Here is a 20,725-nt window from a genome sequence, read left to right as displayed (position 1 = left end):
TTACAATAATCCAGTCTGGAGGTGACCGTCGCGTGGATCACAGTGGCTAGGTCAGGGCGAGGGAGATAAGGAGCCAACTGCTTAGCTTGGAGGAGATGAAAAAATGCCGCCTTTGTTATAGCTGTAATCTGCGCCTCCATAGAGAGGGAGGTATCGAAGATTACACCCAAACTCTTAACGGACGATGCTGGCACTAATTGCACCCCCGCAAGAGATGGGAGTTGCCCCCTCAATCCCATATCGCTCCGTCCCAGCCAGAGGACCTCTGTCTTCGAAGGATTTAACTTCAACAGGCTCCCACGTAACCATCCAGCCACAGCTTCCAGACATCTGGTCAGTGTATCTGGGGCCGAGTCAGGATGGCCGTCCATCAACAGATAGAGTTGGGTGTCATCGGCATACTGATGGCAACCCAGCCCAAAACTCCGGACAAGCTATGACAGTTATGATGGCTGTTCAGAGCAAATAACTGCAATTTGTCTCAGATTTTACCACTGAAAAGGAGGAGGTGTCCTGGAAAAAGAGGAGACATGGTAACCCTAGCTTGAAGGAGCTGGTGGTCTGAGGAACAACAAAAGGAGGCATTGACAGTGGGAAGGGCTGCTTCCTAGTGGCCGAGCATCTCAGTGCCACAATTCCAAGAATGGTTTAACAACAAACCCCATTGCAACAGTCAGAGAAGGGCCATTTTGAAGGCTGCCCCTTTTTTTGATTTGCGTGTTCTTTTGGAATATACTGTTATGAACTTCCCAGAATCTCTACATCCACTGAAGGGTCCAACTTTGAGCAAACTCATGGATTCCTTCATTAAATATTTTTTCTTAAAAGTGTGTGCATTGTCTCTATTTCCAGAGCATAGAGTCATTTCTACGGATCAGTTACATTCAGTGTGAGACATTGATGTTGTTTACAGTATAAGGTTGGAGGAGAAGAGAGGGGGGACAGAGGGGAACCATGCCCAAACCTTTCACACTGCTAAGGGAAAATAACAAATGAACAGTTAAATAACCTACCCAAATGATGCTGAGACTAAAACCTCACACATATACTAAGTAAAATAACTTTTGGTTTGTATTCCCCCCCCCCCCCAGAATCTACTGTTACGAAGGGGGAGGTGGGCAGACTCCCCATAATCTCTACATCCAGTGAAGGGTCAGAGTTTGAGCAAACTCACGGATTCCTGGACTTAGCAAGGGCTGGGAATAACACCAGAGAATTTCCTCATGAGGCCAGCCTGGTGATGGTGGGTCATTGAAGGAACAATGGTGCTGATGGACAGCCATTAGCTCTCATCAACCAGGTAGAAGGCCCTGGGGAGCAGGGGGACATGATGTCACTGTGGGAAAGGAGGGTGTCCCTTGAGTCTACACAGACGTTTATTGGTCAGGTGTTCTTGAACAAGAAGGAGGAAGTACGCAGAACTCCATGCACGTTGGCTGGGAGAGGTCGCACCACGAAATGGAGGGCCATGACTGGCTGCTGCTTTGGAGCCAAGCTTGCTATAGCTATGAGAGTAGCAATGAGAGGTACCCCCTCCACTGAAGGCTTTAGGTGTAAATATGTGTGAATAAAGACTCTAAGTTATAAGTTCTATGCAGACTACACTGTGTCTTGATTTTCCAGCGGAAATACAGACCCTAGATGAGCACTTGGAACCATCGAGAACATGGGCAGGCAAACTAAGGCCCGGGGGCCAGATCCAGCCCAATTGCCTTCTAAATCCGGCCCGCGGATGGTCTGGGAATCAGCGTGTTTTTACATGAGTAGAATGTGTGCTTTTATTTAAAATTCATCTCTGGGTTATTTGTGGGGCATAGGAATTCGTTCCTTCCCCCCCAAAAAAATATAGTCCAGCCCCCCACAAGGTCTGAGGGACAGTGGACTGCCCCCCTGCTGAAAAAGTTTACTGACCCCTGATCTAGAATATTGTTATCACTTGACAGAGATTGGGATACAAGTTGAACGGGATGTTTCCCTGTCCCTGTCCTCAAGTGCTTTGGCTGCTCCTTCAGAGGGAGTGCAACCCCACCCAGAATGACAATAACCCGACCACCATGCATAGAGCTAGTCATGGGTCCGCAACAGGGGTGTGGGCTTCAGTAGGTACCTGGTAATGCCGACCTCAGATGCTGATCATGCCAAGGGCTCCAACACTGTTTGCATTTGCAACAAAGCCAGGGAGCTGCCATATGGGCAATCATGGCAGTTTTACGGCTAGGCAGTAAACCCAGCACTTCTGTTTTATGAGTTGAACTCTGGACCTAGGGGAAAGATCTTAATTCATGGCAGCTCAGCAGTGAGATCCAGGGACACACTACAGCTCAGGTCTCTGCAACTGGAGAAAGAGTCCGCATCAGAGTCAGAGAAGGACCTTTGAGAAAGATCAACCATGAGTTGAGTGACCCATACATTTGAGACTCTTTCAGGCAAAAGCCATTGGCCTCAGCCCTCTCTCAACTGTGCCAGTCCAAGACATCCCCAAAGCAAAGCCAAAATAGATGGGGGTCCACATTTTGGGGTAGGGTTGTGGAGCTTCAGGCATTGAGGAAGAATGTGGCCCTTAAAGTCTCCCTCTCTGGCCCTTGAACTCTTCCCAAGCCACACCCATCTCTTTGCACTCCAAGAGTTTTTGCTGGGGGTGGGGAGGAGATTTTCATTCAGTGCTGCTAATAACTGTTTCTCATCTGACTGGAGAGCAGAGAAGGCTTTGCTAGCATGTGTAGAAGCCAGCCTATTGTGCAAAGGTAAAAATGCTATTGGTTGCATTACTGTCCACTTCTGCTTTGGTCCCACCCATCACTGTCATGTGACCCTTGGCAGGTTGCAAAGAAGGGTATTCAGCCCTTGGTTAAAAAAGTATCCCCACCCTGCGCTCGGGCCGGCTTTAAAAATCTTGCTGCATGAAAAGCTAAAGCACAAAATGAACTCAGGCTTGCTAGAGAGGTTAAAAGCAACAAAAAAGGCTTTTATGGGTATGTTCGTAGCAAAAGGAAGAACAAAGAAACCGTGGGGTCACTCAGAGGAGAAGATGGTGAAATGCAAACAGGGGACACAGAAAGGGCTGAACTCCTCAATGCCTTCTTTGCCTCAGTCTTCTCCGATAAAGAAAACAATGCCCGACCTGAAGAATTTGGAGCAAATGATTCAGCAGAGGAAACACAGCCCAGAATAACTAAGGAGATAGTACAAGAATACTTGGCTAGTCTAGATGTATTCAAGTCTCCAGGGCCAGATGAACTGCATCCAAGAGTATTAAAAGAACTGGCAGATGTGATTTCAGAACCACTGGCAGTCATCTTTGAGAATTCCTGGAGAACAGGCGAAGTCCCGGCAGACTGGAGGAGGGCAAATGTTGTCCCTATTTTCAAAAAGGGGAAAAGAGAGGACCCAAATAATTACCGCCCAGTCAGTCTGACATCAATACCAGGGAAGATTCTGGAGCAGATCATTAAGCAAACAGTCTGTGAGCACCTAGAAAGGAATGCTGTGATCACCAATAGTCAGCATGGATTTCTGAAAAATAAGTCATGTCAGACTAACCTGATCTCGTTTTTTGACAGAATTACAAGCCTGGTAGATGAAGGGAACGCAGTGGATGTAGTCTACCTTGATTTCAGCAAGGCATTTGACAAGGTGCCCCATGATATTCTTGTAAAGAAGCTGGTAAAATGCGGTCTTGACTATGCTACCACTCAGTGGATTTGTAACTGGCTGACTGACCGAACCCAAAGGGTGCTCATCAATGGTTCCTCTTCATCCTGGAGAAGAGTGACTAGTGGGGTGCCACAGGGTTCTGTCCTGGGCCCGGTCTTATTCAACATCTTTATCAACGACTTGGATGATGGACTCAAGGGCATCCTGATCAAATTTGCAGATGACACCAAACTGGGAGGGGTGGCTAACACCCCAGAGGACAGGATCACACTTCAAAACGACCTTGACAGATTAGAGAACTGGGCCAAAACAAACAAGATGAATTTTAACAGGGAGAAATGTAAAGTATTGCACTTGGGCAAAAAAAATGAGAGGCACAAATACAAGATGGGTGACACCTGGCTTGAGAGCAGTACATGTGAAAAGGATCTAGGAGTCTTGGTTGACCACAAACTTGACATGAGCCAACAGTGTGACGCGGCAGCTAAAAAAGCCAATGCAATTCTGGGCTGCATCAATAGGAGTATAGCATCTAGATCAAGGGAAGTAATAGTGCCACTGTATTCTGCTCTGGTCAGACCTCACCTGGAGTACTGTGTCCAGTTCTGGGCACCACAGTTCAAGAAGGACACTGACAAACTGGAACGTGTCCAGAGGAGGGCAACCAAAATGGTCAAAGGCCTGGAAATGATGCCTTATGAGGAACGGCTAAGGGAGCTGGGCATGTTTAGCCTGGAGAAGAGGAGGTTAAGGGGTGATATGATAGCCATGTTCAAATATATAAAAGGATGGGAGACTTCCGGTCGGCGCCAGCGCTAATGGCGGTCCTTTTTCCGAGCTCCGGAGAAGGACTGCCCTGCGAGTTCGGGTCTGGCCCGCTACGGCAAGCGGGGGACCCCTAAAATCACAGGCGCGGAAGCCTGTGAACGAGGAGATTCGGTGGGCACCAAAAGCGCCCCCCCTTTACCGCAGAAAGAGCCTTTTTAAAGGCTTTGGAACGACATCGGGGGAGCGCGGTGCTGAGAATTGCTACCCAGCCCGCAGGGTGAAGCCGCGTCGCTATTAGTGGAGAGCGCCGATTCCTTCCTGTAAATTACGGACAAAAAAAACCCGTGAGTAAAACGGAACCTCTATTTGGAACTAAAATTTGGAGATTTGGTTGAAAGCGGGGAGGTTAAAATTAAGGAAGTCTGCCTCCCCCCGACTGCATGAAAGTGAAAGCAACGGAACTGTAAAGCTGCATCCGTTAAAGACTTTGCTTGTATTTAATCAAACCCGACATTTGGACTTTAGATCTCCCCTCTAGCTAGCAGGGCAGAGGGGAGGCAAGAGTGACTCTGGCAACTGCATAATTTATTTAAAAGAAAAATCCTCTGCTGCCTCAGCTGTTTAAGAGCATGAAACGGTCTGCCTTTTAGGCAATAGGACACTGAATTGACTTTTCCAGTGAAAGTTACACTGTGATACAAAATTCTGCATTGCCTGGATACAGTACATCAGAGTAAGCTGAGACAGTATCTACTGGGAAATTGTGGCAATTTGCAGCTACAAGCCTCCAGCTATACTTGCTTTATTTTTTTCTCTTTCTCCCTTTCCTACGTGCTTGGATATTCTCCTTGCCTTTGTATTTGGACATTTTATATTTGGCCATTTTGATTTGCTCCCCCTAGAGGGTAAGGTAAAGGTTGGCACTGCCTAAGACAGTGGAATTTTCCAGTGGGGAACAGCTCCTGTGGGAAGCGACCTTGACATGAGTGGCTCACAAGAAGAGATAGTCACAAGAGCCAAGACCAAACAACAACAACAGTACCAGCTGCAGCAACAACAACAATCAAAGAAAAGAGGCTCAATTACAGGTGTAACTGCCGGACTTGCAGGAACAACAGGACAAGAAAAAGTGACAGCTGTCTCTATGGAAGCCGTGACAGAAGCCCTGCTTAAGATAAATCAATCCCTGGAGTCTCTGACAAAACAGACCTCAGAAAATACACAAAAACTAACAGAAATATCAGCAAGACTAGACCAGAATACAGAATCTATAAACAAACTCGTGGAGGAAAATTCCACTACACGTAAAATTGCTGAAGAAGCGAGAGCTATCGCTGGAGAGACACAGGAGAATTTAGAACCGATTGCCAAGAAGGTCCATGAGCACGACGCAACTCTGGCTCTGTGGGAATTGCAGAGAAAAGAGAGAAATCTGAAATTGAGATTGATTCCAGAGAACGAAAGTGATAACCTTGCGGAGTTTTTAACACAGGAGTTTGCTGATTGCTGGGATCTGGAGGAAGACGAATTTAAAATTACAACGGCCTTTAGACTGGGCAAAAAGCAGGACAGAAAAACCCCGAGAGACTGCCTGATTACACTTAGATCTAAGGAAGAAAGAGACAAAATATTAGGACTACACTTTGAAAAGGCCTTGCAAATTGGAAACTCAACTGCACAGATTTTTAAAGATATTCCAAAATATATCTTGGATTTGAGAAACTTTTATAAGGATTTGGTTCTTTTGTTAAAGAAAAATTCCATTCGCTTCAGGTGGGAATTCCCACAGGGACTGTCCTTTGATTACAAGGGAAAGAAGGTGAAAATAAAGACTATTCAAGACAAAGACAAATTCTTGGGAAGAAATCAAGAGGACCTGCAGAAGAGGACTGTGGACCCAATCGCAGAACAGAGGAGAGCATTAGACATTCTGAATCTTTCGCGTGGACACAAACCACCACCTTCAGAGGAAGAGCAACAACTTGGAGCTGTTGGAGGAGTGTCAGAGAAATAACAAAATGGCTCTGCAATTCCTTAGTTGGAATTGTAATGGGCTCAATGGGCCTTCGAAGAGAAGACAAGTTTTTCACATTTTGAACAGAGAACAATTGGACTTGATATGCCTACAAGAAACCCACATAACTAGAGCCCACAGGAGATTACTTACAAATAAAAGACTAGGACAAGAATTTATTTCATCAGACAAGGTAAAAAAAAGAGGAGTTGTGATATATGTAAAAGAGAAATGGGCCCCAAAAATGATGTTTAAAGATGAACAAGGGAGATATTTGGCAGTGGAGATACAAGTACAAGGAGAAAAACTTTTGGTTGTTGGAATCTACGCACCAAATGAAGGTAAATCTGACTTCTTCAAGAGACTTCATGAAACTCTAACGGACTATTTGGATTACAACATGATAATTATGGGAGATATGAACGGTGTGGTCTCCACTAACATGGACAAGGCACAAAGACTAACAGTTACCAAGGAAGGGAGACTCCCTAAGACCTTCTTTGAAATGACGGAAAACATGGACTTGATAGATATATGGAGAACAAGGAACCCTCTGGAGAGAGAGGGAACCTTTTTCTCCCAAGCAATGATGACCTGGACCAGATTTGATCAAATTTGGATTACTAGTGGCATGGCTCCAAAGATTAAGAAGGTAGAAATCTGCCCAAAAACTTGCTCCGACCATAACGCTGTGAAGATGGAAATGAAATCTACAATAACTGGTCAATTTAGATGGAGAATGAATGACACCCTCTTTCGAGATAAGGAGATTCTTATGAAGGCCCAAAAAACCTTAAAAGACTACTTTGAAATAAATTTGAGGGCTGATGTGGAGAAAAGAGTGATCTGGGACGCAAGCAAAGCGGTGATGCGAGGTTTCTTGATTCAACAAAACTCAATAAAGAGGAAAAAACAAAATGAGAAAAAAGAAAAGATTTTGGAAAAGATAAAGGAAGGAGAGAAAAAATTAAGAGTAAAGCCAAAGTCCCAGGAGATTTTAAGAGAGATTAAGTTATATCAAACACAATATATGGAATTGATGAACCAAGAGATTGAATGGAAGATAAAGCAAATGAAACAAAAGACGTTTGAATCAGCAAATAAATGTGGCAAACTTCTGGCATGGCAATTGAAGAAAAGGCAGAAATTAAATACAGTTACAAGTCTAGAAGTGGATGGAAAGAACATATCTAAACCTAATGAAATTAGAAATTGCTTCTTGAGTTATTTTAAAAAACTTTATACCCAAGGTCCGCAAAATGAAGAAGATATAGACAAATTCCTTGATAAGTACGGATTATAAAAAATCTCTCATCAAAGTAAGATGGATCTGAACCAGAGAATAACAGAACAAGAGATAGAGGATGCCATTCAGAATATGCAATTGGGCAAATCTCCAGGACCAGATGGATTGACTTCTAGATACTACAAATCCTTGAAGGAATGGTTGATTCAACCACTAAAAGAAGTCTGTGATGAGATTCTTGAGGGAAAAAAGGCACCTGAATCCTGGAAAGAAGCATACATTTCACTCATACCAAAGACAGAGACTGAAAAGACTCAACTGAAGAACTACCGCCCAATATCACTACTTAATGTGGATTACAAAATATTTGCAGACATCTTGGCAAAAACATTTAAAAAAGTGTTGATGGAAAAGATTCACAAGAATCAAGCAGGCTTTCTCCCAAAAAGACACCTAGCTGACAATGTAAGGAATATAATAGATATTTTGGAAAAGCTAGAGGTGAATATAAATACTAAAGCAGTACTGATTTTTGTGGACGCGGAGAAAGCCTTTGACAATATTTCTTGGAGCTTTATGACAAAGAATCTTCATGGGATGGGGGTAGGACAAGGCTTTGAGAATGGTATGGCTGCAATATATTCTGAACAAAAAGCTAAATTGATTGTAAATAATGTGATAACTGAGGAGCTTAAGATAGAAAAACGGACACGACAGGGGTGCCCAATTTCCCCATTGCTTTTCATTTCAGTTCTGGAGGTGTTGCTGAATATGATTAGGAATGACCAGCAGGTTAAAGGAGTGCAGGTCGGAGCTAAACATTATAAGTTAAGAGCATTTGCAGATGACCTAGTATTGACTTTGCAAGAGCCAAACACTAGTACGAAAAAGGTTCTAGAAATAATCCAACAGTTTGCCCAGGTAGCTGGATTTAAGTTGAATAAACAAAAAACCAAAGTCTTAGGAAAAAATTTAACAGATATGGAAAAGGAGAAATTCCAAGACATGACCCCAGTCAAGCTGGCAAAAATTTATCATTTACCCGATAACAAATGTTGGAAATGTAAAGAGACAGAAGGTACCTTCTATCACCTTTGGTGGACATGCCCGAAGATTAAGGCTTTCTGGGAAATGATCTATAATGAAATGAAAAAGGTACTTAAAAGTACTTTTCTTAAAAAACCAGAGGCCTTTCTCTTGGGCATTGTCGGCCAATTGGTGTCAAAGAGGGATAGAACTTTTTTTATGTATGCTACAACCGCAGCAAGAATACTTATCGCAAAGTATTGGAAGACACAAGATCTACCCACTCTGGAAGAATGGCAGACGAAAGTGATGGACTATATGACACTGGCCGAGATGACAGGCAGAATCCGTGACCAAGGAAAAGAGACGGTGGAAGAAGAATGGAGAAAATTTAAAAGTTATCTTAAGGATTATTATAAACTTGATGAATGTTAGAATGTTATGGTTTTTAGGAACAAAGGGATACAGTGATATAAGGTCAGATTACAGAGATAACTAAGGACAGAGGTTGGAAAGTAACAATTGGGAGTTGCTATAAAACTATGGACATTGAGATGCAGAAAAGGGGGGGTACGGGGGAGTCTCAGAAAAGAGGTTTATGAAAAACATTATGAAATTATACGTGTTTGTATGTCTTTTTAAGTGTCTGTTTGTTCTTAAAATTTTGTAAAACTAATAAATTTTTTTTTTTTTTTTTTAAATCAAATATATAAAAGGATGTCACATAGAGGAGGGAGAAAGGCTGTTTTCTGCTGCTCCAGAGAAGCGGACACGGAGCAATGGATCCAAACTACAAGAAAGAAGATTCCACCTAAACATTAGGAAGAACTTCCTGACAGTAAGAGCTGTTCGACAGTGGAATTTGCTGCCAAGGAGTGTGGTGGAGTCTCCTTCTTTGGAGGTCTTTAAGCAGAGGCTTGACAACCATATGTCAGGAGTGCTCTGATGGTGTTTCCTGCTTGGCAGGGGGTTGGACTCGATGGCCCTTGTGGTCTCTTCCAACTCTATGATTCTATGATTCTATGATTCTATGATTCTATGATTCATACACCAGTTCCTACCTTTTTATGCATTCATGAAGGTGTTTGCCCTACTTCACAGAGGACAGCCCTCTTCACATTGAGCTCTGGGAACTACCGACATAGGCCTGGCAGAACAGAAACATTTTCTGCTAATGTTTAAAAAGATAATGAAGAATAGATCAAGACCAGCACTGGGGATTCAGCGTTGAGGGCGGCCACATTCCCTTCTGGTTGACATTCTAAAGGCCACTTTCCACTGGTGGGCAAAGCCAGAAGCAAAAACAAATGGAGCAATGAATGCATAGAGTATCAGAAACAAGCAAGATGAATTGGAGCTCTTAATAACACTTTAGTTGAGATTCATGCCTTGCAGACAGTTGGACTAGTTTAGCCTCTGTGATTCTTACAGGGAGCTAGTTTCTATATGCACTCACTCACCCCTCCCTATCCTGCATCCAGGAAGCAAGAGACATTCTTAGAGGTCAAGGACACTTTTCCAGGCAAGCAAAAAACACCCCGGGAGGATGTGAAACAGCGGGAGGGCAGGGTGTGGCCAGAGGGACAAAGGGTGTGAGCCAGAAGGGGATTTCACCTGGGGAGAGACCCAAGGGTCAGATAGAAAGGCCTGTGTCTGGATGCATAGATATAATAAAACATGAAAAGTGTTTTCCTTACCGCAGTTAAGAATTAATGGAAGGAGCTTGATAAGGAAGGCTTGTTGGCTGCTGTATCAGTTAGCAGACCTGGTTATATCTTAACTCGCATGCAGTAAATTTGCCTCTTGCTATGTCACGCTCCTACCAGCCACATGTGAAACTTTCCATTGCTCTCTCTGCCCAGGGTTCTTTGAGATTATGGCTACTGTACACCGTTTCAGGAAGCGAACATGTCAGCATTTCCAAGAAGTCAGGGAAGTGGTGCCTTGACCTCTGTTTCCTTCTCTGGCTCAGTGCATGATCATATGATGGATCCATTTCCTTCCTTCCCTCTCAACTCCTGAGGGCCAGCTCTGCCTTCCTCATCACCCTCCCATGAGTTAGATGGAAACCCTAGCTCAGTTGGTAGAGCGTGAGGCTCTTAGTCTCAGGCTTGTGGGTTCTAATCCCACGTTGGGCAAAAGGATTCCTGCATTGCAAGGGCTTGGACGAGATGGCCCTCGTGGTCCCTTCCAATTCTGTGGTACCATCTGCAGAGGATTGCCTGCTTCACTCTGGGGACCCTTAATTTTTGCTATCTTTGACCTATAGAGACTTAGAAGGTTCTGTAGCCCATGATGCCAGGTACCAGCTTTCACCATGTAAGCCTATGAAGATCCTGCAGCCATCACCACCATTCCCACAAGAGGTGGCCATCTGTCATGGATGCTTTAGCTGAGATTCCTGCATTGCAGGGGGTTGGACTAGATGACCACTGAGTCCCTTCCAACTCTTAAGATTCTATGCTTCTATGATCATCCAAGCTGTGATGGCCTGGGACTTGTGCTTGGACTCGGAGCCAGAGGAGTCTCAGTCTGCACCAGATCCTTTGCCCCAGGCGGCATCTGAACCTAGTCTGGGGCCTGATTCTGAAGAGCCCCAATCCTCACAGGTTCCCCTGCAACAAGCACCAGCTGGGCCCAGTCAGGGGCCTGAGCCTGCCCTGGCTCCAGATGCGGGGATTACCTTGTTTCCTTCAGATGGGCAATCACTTACAGCTGCTCCACTACCAGTTGGGTCAGGAGAGGCCTAGTAACCCACCGACATCTCGTGAGCTGCAGAGACTGAGGTCTGAGAGAAGGAGAGATCTGAGTACTTGCAGGAGGAGTGCTCGCCTTCGGGCGAGACAGGGAGGTGAGTCACCAGGGGATCAGGACCGGCCGTTATCCCAACAGAGATAAAAGGCTGGTGGACCCCGACCCAGGTTGTGGGAGCAACGTTGCTGTTTGTCAGAACCTGCCTGTGATTCTGTGCCTGACCTTGCCTGGATTCCTGCCTCGTGTCCTGCCTTGGCCCTGTCGGACTGACTCCTTGCGGAACCCTTGGATTCGGGACCGTACCTGGACTGCGGTTACTCGGGTTACCCCTGGGCCCAGCGCACAAGCCCCTTCTCTCTAGGCCACCTCTGAGGGAGGTGTGCAGGATGGCAGCATGAGAACAGGCTTTTTCCAGTGGTGGCTTCCTGACTGTAGAATACTTTTCCAGGGAAACACACCAGGAACCATCATTGCCAGGTCTTGGATGTTTGTGACATACAGGGACTGGACTGAAGAGGAACAGGAATGGTGGAGATCATGTACACACCCCTTCTCTTGTAACTTCCAGAGAAGAGAGACAGTATTGAATTACAGCAGAACTCTGAGGGAGATAACAGATCAGAGACAGGCACGCAGCTGAGTTACGAGGTGTTAGGAGAAGGAGGGGGGGAGGTGTGCAGCCAGCTGACACATCTTTAGACAGCATAGATGAGCCGCCATCCTCAAGAACTTGACGTTTGTTAAGAGTGTAAGAGCAACAGACAAAGAGACATTTGACCACGGGGGCCACCGTAGGGTCAGATGCTGATGGGAGAGAAGTCAAAGAAGGTTGGGGGAAGAACCAGAGTGAGCAATTCCATCATTGAGGGATGTCTGGATTCTTTATCTCTCACCATAAGGACTGAATAAAATCGTAAGAAAAACCTTTCACGTTTCCTCCCTGCTTCTTGAAGTCACCGGGGGAGGGAGAGAATTCCTCAAGCCTGACAATGACCTAAAAATGCTACCTTTGTGGCAGTGGTGGCTAATCTGTTGCTCTCCTGATGTGGGACTATAACTCCCATCATCTCTGACCAGTGGCCACGTTGGCTGGAGCTGAAGGGAATTGGAGTCTAACCAGATCTGGAGAGCAACACTGGCTACTGCTGAGTTTTCCTAGCCTATCCATAGCAGAGAAGATATACAAATTAGCAAATGTTTGGGACACGTCAATGTTTCAAATGCAGATACAGTACTTTGATTTTGCATAGCAAGCAAGAACCAACAGTATGGTGGGATTAGGAAGACCTGGGTTCAGATCACCACTCAACCATGAAACTGCCAGGGTGATGTACTTTGGGCTACACACTACCTCTCAGCCTAACCTACCTTGCAGGGTGGTTGTTAGAATAAAAGAGCGGTCCTGCCTGCCTGCTTGAGAATCCATAGAGGAGCAGGGGAATAAATGGAATGAGTCATAATATGTAAGATTTATGCGAAACAGGTAGGAATGCATCACGTTTGCCATCAGATTTGTTGTCTGAATCTACCGATTGTTCCAGGAAGTCCTTGAACCCCAGGTAGACACTGCCCAACACTATAAGAGAGACACCTGCACCCAGTTGCTTTACAGGTATTTACACAGCACAGCAATCCTTTTACTGCAGTTCATTGGAGCAAGTCATTCAATGTTGACATAGGAGCCCCATCCATAAAATGCCCTGTGCACATAAATCTGGGCGCAAGAAGCACTCAAGCTCAGCAATGATCTTAGCCCTACCTTACGGTACCATGTTGCCTCTCCTTGTGCTCTGCCTTCTTTCACCACTCTTAGTTGCTTCTGCGGATCCACGTAAGTTATTTATCATTGATCACATCCATTTTCCTACTATGCTGTTAGGGACACAATGAAAGACCTGTACTATGGAATGACATATCAACTGGGCCATCGTTTGATGCTAATCTAGGGGGGGTTAAAAACTTTGCTCAAAATGTTCTTGCCACAGACTGATCTTTTATCAGTCCCCGCATTTGGACTCCCATGCTAGCTTTTGAGTGGATGCATTTGGTGATGGGGAATCACAGAATCATAGACTGGTAGTAATCTGTTAAGCCTGCTGTAAGTTCTAAAGGTAGGTTGGCTGAAATATACAGTATTTAGCTAAGTTCTACTGTGTGTGTGTGTGTGTGTGTGTGTAGGGGTAGTGCAATGGATGAGCCTAAGTCATGTCCACTAACTTCAAAAGGTCTACTCTTAGTAGGTAAAAGGGGTAATGGAAAAGGACCCCTGGACAGTTAAGTCCAGTAGGACTAGCATTGGGAGGCATATTTTGCATGGATCTATCTATTCTATCTGTCTGTCTATCTATCTGTCCAGTGCTTTTTTTTTTGAGTCAAAATGAGAGTACCTAAACCTTTTTTAAAAAAGAAAAAAGCACTCTATCATCTATCTATCATCTATCTATCTATCTATCTATCTATCTATCTATCTATCTATCTATCATCTATCTATCTATCTATCTATCTATCTATCTATCTATCATCTATCTATCATCTATCTATCATCTCTATCTATCATCTATCTATCATCTATCTATCTATCTATCTATCTATCTATCATCTATCTATCTATCTATCATCTATCTATCATCTATCATCTACCTACCTACCTATCTATTGCCACCAGAGTCAGCATTTCTTCTGCACCAGTGGTGGAGGAGGCAGGGCAGGTGGGGCACCTGTGAAGCTGCTGCCTTGGGGACTTCTGCCGCCTGAGGCAATTGCCTCAGTTTACCTAATGGCAGAGCCAGTTCCATGCTGGTGCACTGCTGGGTTGGAGCTGCACAGCCACAGCACCCAATTAAGACTATTAACAACTAGTTTAGGTCTGAGAAAAGAAGTGCTTCTTCTTGCACAACAACTCATAAGCACCTCTTAAAATTTACTGCCACAAGGTTTGATGGTGGTACCGCCTTAGATGGAATGAAAACAAAATTAGATCAATCCCTGAAGGAGAGACTCCTCAGCGGCTCTGAGTCATGTGAGCTAAAATTTAAATGCTAGATGTAACCTTCTGATTTCGGAGGCACCATACCTCTGAAAGCCAAGTGCGCAAGACAAACATCTAGGAGAAGGGTGATGTCTTCCTGCCCTGTGTGTAACCTTCCTGGACCAGGGCATCCACAGAACAGCGAGGGGCATGGCTGTCCCTCCCATGCTTGAAAAAGAAGAGGAAAAAGAGTATATGTCTAGCGTAGGGTTGCCATATTTCAAAAAGTGAAAATCTGGATACAAAAGTTGTTGAGCCATTTCTGGCTTTTAAGGAAATTCCGGACGTGTGGCAACCCTAATCTAGCATTTCAAGAACCAAGAATATTAGGCAAGAAGAACAGTCATTCTCTCTCTCTCTCTCTCTCTCTCTCTCTCTCTCTCTCTCTGGGGGAGGGTGTGAGAAACTGTTGTGCTACCCTGCTTTCAGTGTTTTCTTTCCTCTACATCCCCATGAATAATTCTTGTGGGCAGCCATGTTTCGGAAGGCTTGTAGTAGATCACTGAAAAGATGGCATTTTGGCTGGATAAGCACCTTACTTTATAAAAGTTTCTATTAAAATTTGTACATTATAATGCCACACATGTAAGTCACCTTGTTTCCACCAAAGAATCACGGGAACTGCAATTCGTCTAGGGTTCTGGGTACTGTTGTTCTGTGAGGGGTGAAGTACAGTTCCCAGGTTTTTGGGTGGAGGTCAAGTGCTTTAAGTACACTTTAAATGCATGGTGTGTACGCAGCCAATGTCTGAACGAGGACACATTTCACATTGTGGTGTGTACTCTTGGGAATATGCTGCCCACAGCCAGCATTATGCACTGAATGGGACATAGGCTTTTCCCCATTTTGTTCAATGCCTGAGGGTGCTTCAGTCCCATAGTTGTATGATGTCCTTCTCTCGTCTTCCTGCAGCCTTGAAGTGTATACAAGGCTATAATGCTACCCAAGCTCCGACAGATTGTACAAATGGTACAGACGCCTGTGTGACCATCAAGAACGAGAACGCACTGACTGGTAAGGAAGTGTTGGGAGAAGGAGAGGGGCAGGGAAGCCTGGCAACTATTTGGCATCATGTGGTTCCTCCTGGAGGCTTTGAGAATGATCAGGAATCAGCATGACAATTGACAGGGTCGATGGCTTGCCCAGTGGTGTGCCGTGGGTTGCTGGCACCCGGGGCAGGCAAGCAGCCGATGCCTCATTGGAGCCAAATGGGGCCTTGCGACACCACTTGCCTGCCCACACAACTCAGCTCTTGGTGGGCAGCTCCCCCGATGCTTGTGAAGAAGAGTGCTGTGCCGTACTGTGCTAGCCTCCCTCCACCCACACCCAGTCCCTGAGGCTGCGTTGCTGTCTTTGCTTAGGCAAGGTGGGGATCCCTGAGGAAGCCGGAGCCTGTCTGCAGAATTTTGCATCTGGGGCCACTGCCTCTCTGGTCCCCCCACGCGATGCCACTGGTCTTGCCTCTAGTAGGGGTGCTATTTAGGGAGGCAGTTATGCCTAAGTTGGTTTTTCGTTCCACCTGCTGGATGGTAATGATGGCTCAGGGCTGTGTATTATACATGCATGCCAATGGCACAAATCCCTTTACTTAAAAATACACTACAATGCACCTAGTAACAAGTAATGACTGGTTGCGTTGACAGAAATATACAGTAAGAAGCTGTTTTACGCTGAGGCAGACCGCTGGTCTATCCAGTTCAGTAGTGTCCTCATTGACTGACAGAGGCTCTCTAAAGTTCCAAACAGGAAGCCTTTTCCCCAGCTCTACCTTGAGAAGGTGGGATTGAACCTGGGACCTTGGTCACTGAAAGCAGATGCTCCTATGTTTCTATGATTATGCTGAGTTCTGGTCTGATCTAGAGGCTCTTATACTCTGGGAAGCCATATTCCCTTGGGAGAACTTGGAACCAAGGTGGAAGGACAAGGCAGAGTAGAGACAATATAGAAGAATTCTGGGGGATGGGGGTCTCTTGACGTGTTGTTTGTCTTTTCCCTCTTCCGGTAAACAGGGGTCGCGGTTAGTACAACATTCTATACATGTGGGGGAAATGATTCTTGTGCCAATGCTTTCACCGTCACCATAGGAGATAATGCATATCTGCGATACACCTCGGCTTGCTGTACTACAGCTGACTGCAATGCAAACTTAAAATGGGGAGGTAAGTCATCATCTGCCCCCTCTCTGACAACAGAATTGCAAATCTGGGTCCCTCCAGATGTCATTTTCCTGGTGCACCCATGTTGATTTCTACTCATGATGCTATTGGGGTGGTCTCAATCATTTCAATCATGTTTGTGTGTGCAAATGTTTTGGGCTAGTCACATGGCTTTATTTCCAATCAGTGCGCATCCCATTACTTCCCGTGGAACCCCCTTAATTTTTCATTCTACAAATGTATTGGTTTATGTTTTCCCCACTTTTGTTGCTCTATAGCCAGCCCCTCCAGCCAGTGATAATGATGCATGAGAACTTGGGAAACATCACTGAACAAATGAAAGCAGGATAAATCCGCCACAAATGAAGTTATTGTTTCAGGAACACATTGCAAAAAGAAATTAGAAATTGTTATAACGAAAGAAAAAAACTCTACGTAAAATCATGTAGAAAAGTTTTCTGCTCTATGGTGCCACCTGGTGTCACAGTGTTATAATGAATATGAAACTCTCTTTCCTTACTAATATAGCTGAGTCCATACACAATTTGCATTTGAAATTGGTAGGAATAGCATGAAGTGTATGAAGTTTTAGTCCCTCTACCTGTTCTCATCCTAATGTAAGGGAGGGATGAAAGTTATCTCTGGACCTCATTTTTCTGACAAAGAAAATGTTAGAAGAAAACAACATCAAAATAAAGTGTTTGTGGGGGAAAGGTCTCTGTGGGTCACTGGCAGAGGAAGAGGGGGGCCAGGGGAGCGCACTGCTCCTGGCACCACGATCCTGGTTGGGTGCCATCACGGCTGCCCCCCTGAACTGGGTGCTACGCCCCCAAGATGCAAGTCACGCCCACAGGGCGCACACCAGTCATGCCCCCGCCTGCTCTCCGCCCCCGGTTCCGTAGCATGAAGCTCGGCCACTGCTGTGGGTGCCTGCATGTTGCCATCACCATTACCCCCTCAATTTGGGAATGGTGTCCATAACAAGCAGGTGTTATTAGACATGTGTGGGGAACCACTGGCACTCCAGATGTTGCTTAACTGCACCTTCCCTCAGCCCCAACAAGTATGGCCAATGGGAAAATATGTTGTGAGTTGGTAGTTTACCAACATCCAGAGGGCCAAAGTCTCCCCACACCTGGTGTGAGAAGAAGGAATTCTGAGTGTGGGACAGGATTGTGTGGGGAGAAGCTGACCTCCTAACAATGGTGTTGCTGCGGCCTGCCTGGAAGGGAATAGGTTGGGTTCAGAAAGATGTGGGTCTACTGGTGAGCAAGTTCAGGGCTCCCGCTGTTGCATTCACACAACTCCAACCTCCTGCATCCTTTTCCTGCTCCATCATGTGCAAGTACTCCATGTACTGCTGTTTCCCATCTCACTTCTAGCACACACCAGTAGCAGCCATTGTGATGTGATGGATCAGGCAGGGCAGTTGCATGAGTGCTTGGTGGACCTCCATACAGGTAGCCAGCAGAAATGCCAGCTTTAGGAGGGTTGCTTCACCCCAAGACACTGGCTGCTACCCGTGCGTGTGTGAATCAGCCCTTTCAAGGAACCATCAGGCCTCTTCTTAGATTCCTATTTAGAAATCCCCACAGCACTTGCTTCTCTCTTCTTTGCTTCCTAGTTCCCCCAGCTTCTTCGACAAAGAATGGGTTGTTTTGCTCAACTGGATGTTTCACTGAGACACAGGAACCCTGCAAAGGTGGAAAAGTCTTATGCACAGATGCGGAAAATACTTGCATCAGCGTAACAGGGACCTATGGCCTTAACAAAGGTACTTAGCAGGGGAGGAAGAGGGATTGCATGGGGTAGAGGGAGCACGTGGGAGGGGAATGCTGCCTCTGGAGCATCCAGAGATGGACCAACCATGAGCCAAGATGAGATGGACACCTCAGGTGGCAGAGCAAGAGACCTGCTGCCCTGAACCCCAAGTAACAATCTTCCAGGGTGTTCTCTGATGCAAACATCATTGAAATGAACAAGTGCTGTGCCAGAGCATGCAGGGATTGTATCCATGATAAGGTGCTAATGACTTGTGTGCATTGTCCTTTGGTGCACTAAAATGTCTTGGCTGAGGGGTTGAATCTGGGCTCCTTCACATAAGTCATTTTCAAATGAGTAGAACCTTGAGATGAGATTATCAAGCTAAATGTTGGAACGTTCAGATTGGCCAAATAAGGAAGTCTTGTATGAGTCAGAATTAGGTACATGTAAAGGAATAGAAGGCACATTTCTATTGTAGAGCAGCTAAAGGATTTTGGGAGAGGATACGCAATGAGATGGGAAAAAAATTTAAGAGGACTCTCCCAAAAAGACCAGAAGCTTTTCTTCTAGCAATATTTGGACCAGATGTACCAAAGAATCAAAGGAATTTGTTTCTGTATGTGACCACTGCACATACTGTACTAGATGCTCCAAAAAGGTGGGAGGATGCTGTACATATGAAAGAGGAGTGGCAGTTGAAATTGATGGAATATGCTGAATTAGCAATTTTAACTAGTAAAATTAGAGAACAAGATGAGACAGCCTTCAAGGAGGATTGGGAAATGTTTGTAGATTATTTTTAAAAAAATATTTTAAACATGTTAAAATGCTAGCAGGTTTGGAGTAAGCTTAGCAGTAAAAGTTATTCAGATAATAAGGTGGAGGAAAGAAGGTATAGAATAATTACAATATGCAGCAGCAAAAGATAATTTGAAGAAACCAAGGAAGGGTGGAAGGGAAGTTGATTACCAAGGGAATGCATATTGGAAAATGTTTGACTAGTTGTATTTTATTTTTTGAGATTTATAAATAAAATTTATAAACAAACAAACAAATAAGCATTCTTCACCTAGTGCATAGTTAAATGATGGGGTTCGGTCTTATAAGACGTAGTGATGATGGCCACCATCTTGGATGGCTTTCAAAAAGTATTGGACAGATTCATGGAGGATAAGACTGTCAATGACTATTAATCATGTCTACTTGCAGATGCTAAGTCTTTTGTCCTGAAGGGTTGTGGAACAAGAAACGTATGTGAATTCAAGGACAAAAATGTGCTCATTAATGGAACCAGCTACGCAGTGACCATGGCAACCTGTGAGAATGCTAAATCCTCCAGCACCAACCATATCCTGGGGAAGAGTTCCTTCCTCCTCCTGCTACCCAGTATCTCCAGCATTCTCTTTATGAAGTTTCTCTCCTGAGCTCTCTTTACATGCCAGGCAACTTGTAGGATCCATGCCTTGTGCTTTTGGGCACCCGAGTGGACAAATCTGTCAAGTTCAGTGCTCTTAAGTTTCTCATTTTAAAAAATCTTAAATTCTTTTCTCCACAATACTACAGCAATCTGCATTTTTTTTAAAAAAGCTATTGAAAATCAATCCACATTTTAGCATAAATTTCTCCTAATAAAGAAAATTTGTGATTGCAGTTTAACCAGTATAGAGTTTTGCTAGCATTTCTCCCTAATATAATGCATTTGTATACAGTGGTACCTCGGGTTAAGAACTTAATTCGTTCCGGAGGTCCGTTCTTAACCTGAAACTGTTCTTAACCTGAGGTACCACTTTAGCTAATGGGGCCTCCCGCTGCCGCGGCACAATTTCTGTTCTCATCCTGAAGCAAAGTTCTTAACCCGAGGTACTATTTCTGGGTTAGCGGAGTCTGTAACCTGAAGCGTCTGTAACCCGAGATACCACTGTATATGATATTATCACCAAAATATGCACTTTTGGCACTTTCTCCACATAAATGCATTTTTGTATACACCGTTTGGTTTATGAACTACATTGCAAAATTCTGAGAAATGTGAAATTTGAAGGCTGAGTTTTAGCTTGCGTATTGATCTGGGAAGTGCAAATGAGTTAGTTTCTCATTAATATGTAGACAAAATTGAATTCCTTCCTCATCCCAATTTGGGGACCACAATGCCTCCCTATCCTCCTCCAGGTTTCCCCCCCCCCCCAGGGTTCCCGTCTGTTTTCTGAATGAAAGATTGCAGGCCCAATATAGAATAATCAATGACTTCTGGCTTGTCGCCACCAAGATGGCTGAAATTCCATTGCAGCTCACTTACACTGGTAATTAGAGGCTGA

The 20,725-nt window shown here is 44.8% G+C and overlaps 1 protein-coding gene across 4 annotated transcripts in view; it reads left to right on the top strand.

Annotated features, from left to right (window-relative positions):
* Positions 1-20,399, top strand: part of LOC114603453 (phospholipase A2 inhibitor 25 kDa subunit-like) — a 42,908-nt gene extending 22,509 nt beyond the window's left edge. The window contains exons 1-5 of one of the 4 annotated variants that reach the window (XM_028742469.2): positions 13,136-13,293; positions 15,403-15,504; positions 16,500-16,649; positions 18,271-18,420; positions 19,620-20,399. In XM_028742469.2, the coding sequence (XP_028598302.2) occupies positions 13,158-13,293; positions 15,403-15,504; positions 16,500-16,649; positions 18,271-18,420; positions 19,620-19,834 (753 nt within the window). In that variant the 5' untranslated portion in view covers positions 13,136-13,157 and the 3' untranslated portion in view covers positions 19,835-20,399. Of the gene's footprint in view, positions 1-13,135; positions 13,294-15,399; positions 15,505-16,499; positions 16,650-18,270; positions 18,421-19,619 lie in introns of those variants that run through there. The other 3 variants (XM_077932577.1, XM_077932578.1, XM_077932579.1) reach the window with 3 other exon arrangements.
* The last annotated feature ends 326 nt before the right edge of the window (positions 20,400-20,725 follow it).

This window comes from Podarcis muralis, chromosome 7 (genome assembly GCF_964188315.1).
Source record: "Podarcis muralis chromosome 7, rPodMur119.hap1.1, whole genome shotgun sequence".
Classification (NCBI taxonomy): Eukaryota; Metazoa; Chordata; class Lepidosauria; order Squamata; family Lacertidae; genus Podarcis; species Podarcis muralis.
Note: the sequence above shows the minus strand (reverse complement) of the source record. Positions and strands in the feature narration are given on the sequence as shown.